The sequence below is a fragment of the Sarcophilus harrisii genome, chromosome 6 (assembly GCF_902635505.1).
Source record: "Sarcophilus harrisii chromosome 6, mSarHar1.11, whole genome shotgun sequence".
NCBI lineage: Eukaryota > Metazoa > Chordata > Mammalia > Dasyuromorphia > Dasyuridae > Sarcophilus > Sarcophilus harrisii.
In genome coordinates this window covers 1936468-1944428 of record NC_045431.1, presented here as the reverse complement: position 1 = coordinate 1944428, position 7961 = coordinate 1936468, and the positions used below count along the sequence as shown (strand labels likewise).

At 53.6% G+C, this 7961-nt stretch overlaps 1 protein-coding gene across 1 annotated transcript; it reads left to right on the top strand.

Annotated features, from left to right (window-relative positions):
- The first annotated feature begins 3114 nt into the window (after positions 1-3114).
- On the top strand, positions 3115-7120 carry MSX1 (msh homeobox 1). The gene is made up of 2 exons (XM_031942048.1): positions 3115-3971; positions 5970-7120. Exons 1-2 carry the CDS (start codon positions 3467-3469, stop codon positions 6404-6406), a joined length of 942 nt encoding a protein of 313 aa, XP_031797908.1. The 5' UTR covers positions 3115-3466; the 3' UTR covers positions 6407-7120.
- The last annotated feature ends 841 nt before the right edge of the window (positions 7121-7961 follow it).

Here is a 7961-nt window from a genome sequence, read left to right as displayed (position 1 = left end):
GCGCAGCCCGAGCTCAATGGGCGGAAGAGCCGCTATTATTACAGTGATTATGATGGGTGCTCGGAATTCGTCCCTATCTGCGACCGCTCTCTCCCACTGCTACACACGCCTCCGAGCTACTTCAAACAAAAGCCGGGCCGGGGAAATCCAGGCTGCTCCCGGCCCGAGCCCCCAGAAAAGCCGAATTGGGGCGCAGTCTCCTGAGGCGGGGAGAACAAACCGAGCTGTCAGGCTGAATGGGCCGGGGTCTCGGGGCTGGGGCGGTTTGCTCCCTGGAGGCGGGTTAAAGTCTTCCCCCGTCCTCCTCCAGCTGAAGCCTTTGATCAGGCCGCTGCTGGCGCCTAAAAACAACATCACTTGTCTGCCTATTAGAGGCACTGACTAATCGGGACAGATTGTTTATTCTCGCAATTAGCAATGCTGCTGCTTCGAGGAAAGAGCGGGGGCTGCTCTTTGCTCCTCAGCCCCGCAGCCCCGGGGCACGGAGCCGCCCGACCTGGAGCACTCGGCTTTTTACCCAGACGAGGGAATGGGAGGCTTCGGAAGAGAACTGGGGGGGGGGGGGGCTTCTCCGCATCCCCTTCAGACTGCTTGGACTCCCAAATCTCCCAGACCGGGGGGGGGGGTGTCCCTCTCCTCAGAAGCGCCTCTCGATTCCCCCTTCCCTCGCCTTTGCTCTCCGTACACGGGAACAGCAACTTTTCCTCCTCTGGCTTTCAGGTCTGTAACGAATCTGAAGACGTGATGTCAACTTCCAGTTAGGGTAACAGGCGAATTTTAACACCCGGAGGCGCCAGGGCCTTTTAAAAACATCCCACGGGATTTGTACCCCCTTCTTTAACACACACACACACATACACACAAGTACAGGCATCCCCCCAAACCAAAGGAGAACGGCGGCTATTCCTCTCTATTCCCGTCCAGTGCGCCAGCTTGGACTTTTCTCCCAAACCTGATTCCTTTTGTGTTTCTAAAGTTCTGCTCTTATCCATCCGTTTGCTTAATCTCCACGGCCATAATCTACAGCCTTTATTGGGCCCAGTTAAAAGGAGAGGGAATTCTCTGTCCCCCAGCCTTAGAGATAATTACCCCTAAATGGCTGCTAGAGCCTCTTGTGTTTCCAGGAGATTAGAACCCTGTAGCCATCAATAAACTTTTCTCAGCGAGCGGCCAATCACGTTATTAGAGAACCGTTCAGTTTTAGTGCCGGTCCATCCTGGTCACAGGGATAAGAGATCATAAAAATGGAAGGGAGAGAAGGAAGCCACAGAATGAAATGGCCAGGTCTCTCGTGCTTTCCGAGCAGACGCTGGAAGAGTCCTAAGTCTGGATACATAATAGGTTAATATCATATGTATGTTTACGTTCATCTTATATAGACAAATCTATATAATACGCTAACGTTACCTTCTCAATGGAAAAATAAAATCGAGCGCAAGAGCCAACCAACCTTATGTGGGGACATTTAATTCACTGATTTCTCAGTCTGCACTTTTCCCCATCTCTCTTGAGGTGCTTAAAAAAAATCTAGATATGTGTGTATGTGCAGAAAACTCACAGGATCGAATTGTCTGAAAAGACTTGCAGTTTGAGGTCACCCTGAGGATAGCCCTGAATTTTGCTGGTGTAGATGCTGCTTTTATTTCGGTCGTCAGAAAAGAGGCACCCCCACACCTCCCACATCCCTTCCATGCTTTGTATGTAACGTAATCTAATTACAGAAGAGGGGATTTATGAAACGAAAAAAATAAATTAATTAACACCAAAGAAAAATGAATGAGAATGCCTCCTTTCTGGTAAAGTCCTGCTCAGGGGGAAAAAAGTGCCTTCTCTCTCCAGGAATCGGTTGTTGTCGGTCTGGGTTTGCTTTTATAAACCTGAGCAAAGGCGTCCAAAGGGGGAATGTATCCCACTGTCTGGATAAAATCCCAGAGAGAGAGGAACCAAATCCCAGAGAGAGAGAGAGGAATCAAATCAGAGAGAGAGAGGAACCAAATCCCAGAGAGAGGAATCAAATCCCAGAGAGAGAGAGAAATCAAATCAGAGAGAGAGGAGCCAAATCCTAGAGAGAGAAAGGAACCAAATCCGAGAGAGAGAGAGAGAGAGAGAGAGAGAGAGAGAGAGAGAGAGGAATTAAATCAGAGAGAGAGGAACCAAATCCCAGAGAGAGGGGAACCAAATCCGAGAGAGAGAGAGACAGAGAGAGGAATTAAATCAGAGAGAGAGGAACCAAATCCCAGAGAGAGAAAGGAACCAAATCCCAGAGAGAGAGAGACAGAGAGAGGAATTAAATCAGAGAGAGAGGAACCAAATCCCAGAGAGAGGGGAACCAAATCCGAGAGAGAGAGAGACAGAGAGAGGAATTAAATCAGAGAGAGAGGAACCAAATCCCAGAGAGAGAAAGGAACCAAATCCCAGAGAGAGAGAGACAGAGAGAGGAATTAAATCAGAGAGAGAGGAACCAAATCCCAGAGAGAGGGGAACCAAATCCGAGAGAGAGAGAGACAGAGAGAGGAATTAAATCAGAGAGAGAGGAACCAAATCCCAGAGAGAGAAAGGAACCAAATCCCAGAGAGAGAGAGACAGAGAGAGGAATTAAATCAGAGAGAGAGGAACCAAATCCCAGAGAGAGGGGAACCAAATCCGAGAGAGAGAGAGACAGAGAGAGGAATTAAATCAGAGAGAGAGGAACCAAATCCCAGAGAGAGAAAGGAACCAAATCCCAGAGAGAGAGAGAGAGAGGAACCAAATCCCAGAGAGAGGGGAACCAAATCCCAGAGAAAGAGAGGAATCAAATTAGAGAGAGAGGAATCAAATCGGAGAGAGAGGGAACCACATCCCAGAGAGAGAAAGGAACCAAATCCCAGAGAGAAGGGAACCAAATCCCACAGAGAGGAAAGCAGAGTACGTTGATAGAGAAGAGAGAAGGGAGACATCGCAGAATAGGAAAGAAAAGGAAAGGACAGGAAAAGGGAGGAGAAGAGACCCAAGAAATGGAGTTGGGAGCAAACTTTCCCATTCTCAACCCCCTCCCCCCTCTCCTTTCTCTGCTATTCCTCCCCCTTCCCCCCCCCCCCCCCCCCCCCCCCCCCCCCACTCCTACAGCTCCAGTCCATCCCCAACAAGGAGACCCGAGAAGGTTGTCGGTAGGTAAGTCCCGGAGCCCGGAGCCCAATGGAGAGCGCCCGTTCCTCCCCTCTGCTCCCTGATTGGCCGCGAGCGCTCTTGGCTTTGCCTTATTAACAAGTCCTGCTGGGAGCCGCGACTGGCCAGTGCCCAAAGCCCGGAGAGCGAGAGCGGCGGAGCCTCGGGAGCCTGGCATTCGGGGAAGCGGGCGGAAGAGAGGGTGGGGGCCTGCAGAGCCGGGACCTTTGGAAGCGGAGAGCCGCCCACGCGCCCTGCCCGGAACCCATGATCCGCGGCCGCCGCTGCTGCGTCCCGAGGCTGGAGGGAACATCGGCTCTGTATGGCCCCGGCTGTTGATATGACTTCTTTACAAATCGGTGTCAAGATCGAGGAGTCTCCCGCGTCCGCCTTCAGCAAGCCCGGCGGGGGCGGCGGCGGCGGGGGCGGCGGCGGCGGCGGCGCGGGAGGCGGCGGGGGCGCCTCGGCGGCCGCGATGGGGGGAGAGGACGAGGGCGAGAAGCCCAAAGTACCCCCTTCCCTGCTGCCTTTCAGCGTGGAGGCGCTCATGGCTGACCACAGGAAGCCCGGGCTCAAAGACGCCCTCCCCGGGCCCGACGGGCCCCAGGCGGCAGGAACTTCGGCTCAGTCCCTGGGCACCAGGCTCGGCTCCTTGAGCGCCGGGGCCGCCCCAGAAACGCCCGCCTCCCCGCTCTCTCTCAACAGCCATTTTTCGGTGGGAGGGCTCCTCAAACTGCCGGAAGATGCACTTGTCAAATCCGAAAGCCCCGAGAAGCAGGAGAGGACGCCGTGGATGCAGAGTTCCAGATTTTCCCCGCCTCCCCCGAGTAAGTGGGAAACTTGGGGTGGCGGTCCTGGAACAGCTCTGTGTCTGGCGAGGGGAGACCGGGAGGGGAGATGCCGCGCGCGTGTACGTTCATGTCTGGGTTCGCTCGGCTTGTGGGCATGACGGGAACGGATATTGCGATCACGGGTTCGGGGCTTGAAGAGACCCGGGAGCCTGCCCCTTCTTTTTACAAACGGGGAAACGAAGTCCCCGAGGGAAGCGACCTTGCCCACCCGCAGTTAGGAAGCGGGGAAAGCTCAGGTCTCCGGATTGGCAGGCGCAGTCCACGCCATGATAACGGAGCTTTGCGTTTTCTTAAAATGGGGGAGGGAGACGCGTTGGAATCCCCAGGTTTGGGGGGGGGGGGAAGCCAGAGTAGCTTCCGCCCCGGAACTCCAGAGTTATTGGTGGATCCCACCAGGGGGCAAATCCTACTCTTCCTACTACCCCATTCCCCGGCCCCAAACCACCGAAACGGGGGGAGGGGAAAGCTCTGTCATCACACACTTTATCCGAGTGTCTTGTGTCACTTTCTCCACTGGTCGATGCCCGTCGGTTGCCACGACCACTCCGCGCCCCTCGCCTCTCCCCCCCCCCCCCAGTTCAAAGAACCCCCTCCTCGGGATCTAGCTGGACCGAAGCGTTTGCAAGTTTCTTGGCTGAAGGGCAGCCAAGCTGACGAGGGGGCGAGGTCACCCTTTGGTTCCGATGGCTCTGCAGAAACTGCCCGCGATCCGCTTGCTTTCCTGCTGCCAAAACGCTCTTCGTTTGGGGAAGTCGAGTCCCGGGAGCAGCCGATGCGGACTCGAGCTGCCTCGTAGCGCTCCGCTAACCGGCTGACCTTCTGCTCATTGGAGCTCAAGCGCTGGGGGGACGGGGGCGGGAGGGATTCCTTTCCTCACGGCCGGAGCTTAGAAAGATGGTTAAGTGTTCCGAAGGATTTAAATAGCACGGGAAATTCCCAAGTTTTCCTCATTTCCTTCGATTATTATTTTTTGTGTTTGAAATAATAGAAGGAATTCGGTGCCACGATCTTTAGGAACGATTTTATCTGGGGATTAAAATTCTTTGAAATGAAAGCCCCTCCCTTCATTTAGTGACTAAAGGCGGCCGACAAAAATGTTATGACTTCACTGCAGAGTAATTAGGTTTCATCTTCTGGACCCCGCGGCCTCTCTGCTCGGAGCGAAAACTCGCTTAAGAGAATTTCTCATTTAATTCAAACGCTTTAAATCCCCCCCCCCGAACCCCCTCCCCCCCAGTATTCTCTCCCCTCTGAACTGGGAAGAGAGAGGGTGGTGTAAAATGGGAGTCTGCCGCCGCACAGGCAATCGGGAGGCTATTCTAGGTTCCTCCCAACACCAGAAGTTAGAATGTAACTTGGGGGAATTCAGCGAGGGCCTTATTGTGATTTTCCTTCAGAACTGCCCCCTTTCCTGGAGGTGCCTTCAGGCACCCGGCTGGGGGGCAGCGCCCCAACCCGCCCAGCCAGAGTGCTTCACGGACAGCTCTTCCTTAGTTAAGTGCTCGTTGAATGGCTTTCTCCGGGCCAGAGAGCGCGCACAAGTCCAGCGCGCGCTGGACTCAGGCTGTCCCAGGGATGTTCGGGGGCGGCTCTGAACCCAGGGATGTTCGGGGGCAGCCATGCCCAGAAGCTGGGCTCTGCTCAGCAGCCCGATGTCCGGATCGTCTCTCTCTGGCTTTCCGGAGCCGGTGTGCGGACTCCCCGGCTCTTCTTAAATCGGGGTGGCTCAGAGCGAGGGCTCGTGTCACCGCCTGGGACTCTCCCGTTTCCCCCAGCCTGGCCGCACGAGGTGCGCTTCGGTGTCCTTTCGGGGCAGGGCGGGGGCAGCCCGGGCCGGAGGGCCCCGCAGCCGCCGCGGAGGTGGAGGCTCCCGTGGGAATCGGGGGCATGGGCAGCCCCTCTGCTCGGCGTTACTAATCCGCGCTCTTCCTCCCCCCTCCGTCCTCCCCTCCCCCGCCCCTTCCCCCGTTGCAGGGCGACTCAGTCCTCCGGCCTGCACGCTCCGCAAGCACAAGACCAACCGAAAACCTCGGACTCCCTTCACCACGGCGCAGCTGCTGGCCCTGGAGAGGAAGTTCCGGCAGAAGCAGTATCTGTCCATCGCCGAGCGCGCCGAGTTCTCCAGCTCTCTGAGCCTCACCGAGACCCAGGTGAAGATCTGGTTTCAGAACCGCCGCGCCAAGGCCAAGAGACTGCAGGAGGCGGAGCTGGAGAAGCTGAAGATGGCAGCCAAGCCCATGCTGCCCCCCGCGGCTTTCGGCATCTCCTTCCCCCTGGGAGGCCCGGCAGCTGTGGCCGCGGGCGCCTCTCTCTACGGCGCTTCCAGCCCCTTCCAGCGGGCCGGGCTGCCCGTGGCGCCAGTGGGACTGTACACGGCGCACGTGGGATACAGCATGTACCATCTGACATAAGGGAGGGGCGGAGGAAGAGGGGACTGATCCCCCCCCCCCCCGGACCTCGAGCGGCCCTCGGCCAGGCGGCAGCAAGAGCCCTTGGAGGCCCCCCGGGAGGCGCCGCTTCCAGGTTTCCCCTCTCTCTCCCCTAACCCGCACCCCGCCTCCCCACTTTACGACGAGTGGCAGGAACAATCCATTCCCTTATCTCTTTGATCTTTTTGAATCTCCCGAGACCTTGACATTCTCTTTCCCATTCTTCCCTTCTCCTCCAGAATGCCAAAGCTCTGGGAGGGAACCTAGCCAGCTTCCAGCTCAGCCCCTTCATTTTACAGATGGGGGTGGGGTGGGGGTGGAGGGGAGAAGGTGAATTTCATCCCCAGAAGAGGAGTTGAGAGGCCGGGTGTCTGTGAGGGAGATGTTTCCCAAGTTAGAGACTTTGGTAGAGGAGTTAAAAAAGTCTGGAATCCCGGGCAAAATTTGCTTTGGAGGAAAAACTAGTGCATCCTAGTAAATGGTAAAGGCCGGATGAAAGGGATCTCTTTCCTACCAACATATGAATCATTTCCACTTTCTATTAAACAACACCACTTGTCTCTTTCCCAAATAGTCCCTTTGGAAGGGACTCTATGTACTATGTAATATAATGTATATTTGAAATTTTATTATCATTTATATTATAGCTATATTTGTTAAATAAATTAATTTTAAGCTACAGTGATTTGCTCTTCTCATTGTTTTCTCTGTGGTGTTTTGTTTTCAGCAATAGTTTAATCTTTAATTTCCCTCATTGTCTTGATGTCATACTAGTGACATCAGCTGTGGCACCCACTTCTGCAGAAGAAAAACTGTGATTAAAGAAAAAACAAACAAACAAAAACCAAAAAGCCAAACACATTGGGGCAGATTCCCCGTTTGTAAAGTGGAGTATTAAAGTGAATTCTTGGGATAATTCATTTTGGCCTCATGGAGTAAATCTAGCTTTGGTTTTCATCGGTAATTTTCAGCTGATTTAATTTGCTCTCAGGACTAGAAGTGACATTTTATTTTTCTCTCTCTCTCTCCCCCCCCCCCCCTTTTAATATTGGAAAGGACCTTTGAGGTTTTTTGTTTTTGTTTTTAATGGTAAAACCAATTAAGAATCGTGAAGTAACTTGCTCAGGGTCTTGTGGGTAGCACAGCCAGCCAAATCCTTGGGATTCAGAGAACCTTTTCAAATACTTTAGAACCTTATTCTTATTTAATGGTAGATTGTTGAGAATTTTTTTTTTTTTAAGGGGGAAGGGAAACAGGAAATGGAATATTTACCTTGCCTCCCCAGCTCACCTGTGTAGATGCAACTTAGTAGAACTGGACTGAATTGAGAGTTTTATTCCTTATCCTCCCACTTCCCGCCCCAAATATATAGAACAAGGATATTGATTCTGCCTACGAATTAGTAGCGTTTCCATTAAAATCCTGGTTTGGGGATATCTGTCATTTGAATGTAGGCCTCCTGAAGGACTGGGGGAAGCTACAATGCTTCAGAAATATCCTTTGCAAATTGAACTTGAGCATCTGTCTGACCTGACGC

Excerpts from the sequence above, each read along its gene's own strand:
- MSX1 (XM_031942048.1), top strand. The coding sequence starts at position 3,467 with ATGGCCCCGGCTGTTGATATGACTTCTTTACAAATCGGTGTCAAGATC. Across the intron at positions 3,972-5,969 it reads ATTTTCCCCGCCTCCCCCGA|GGCGACTCAGTCCTCCGGCC; the intron begins GTAAGTGGGAAA and ends CCCCCGTTGCAG.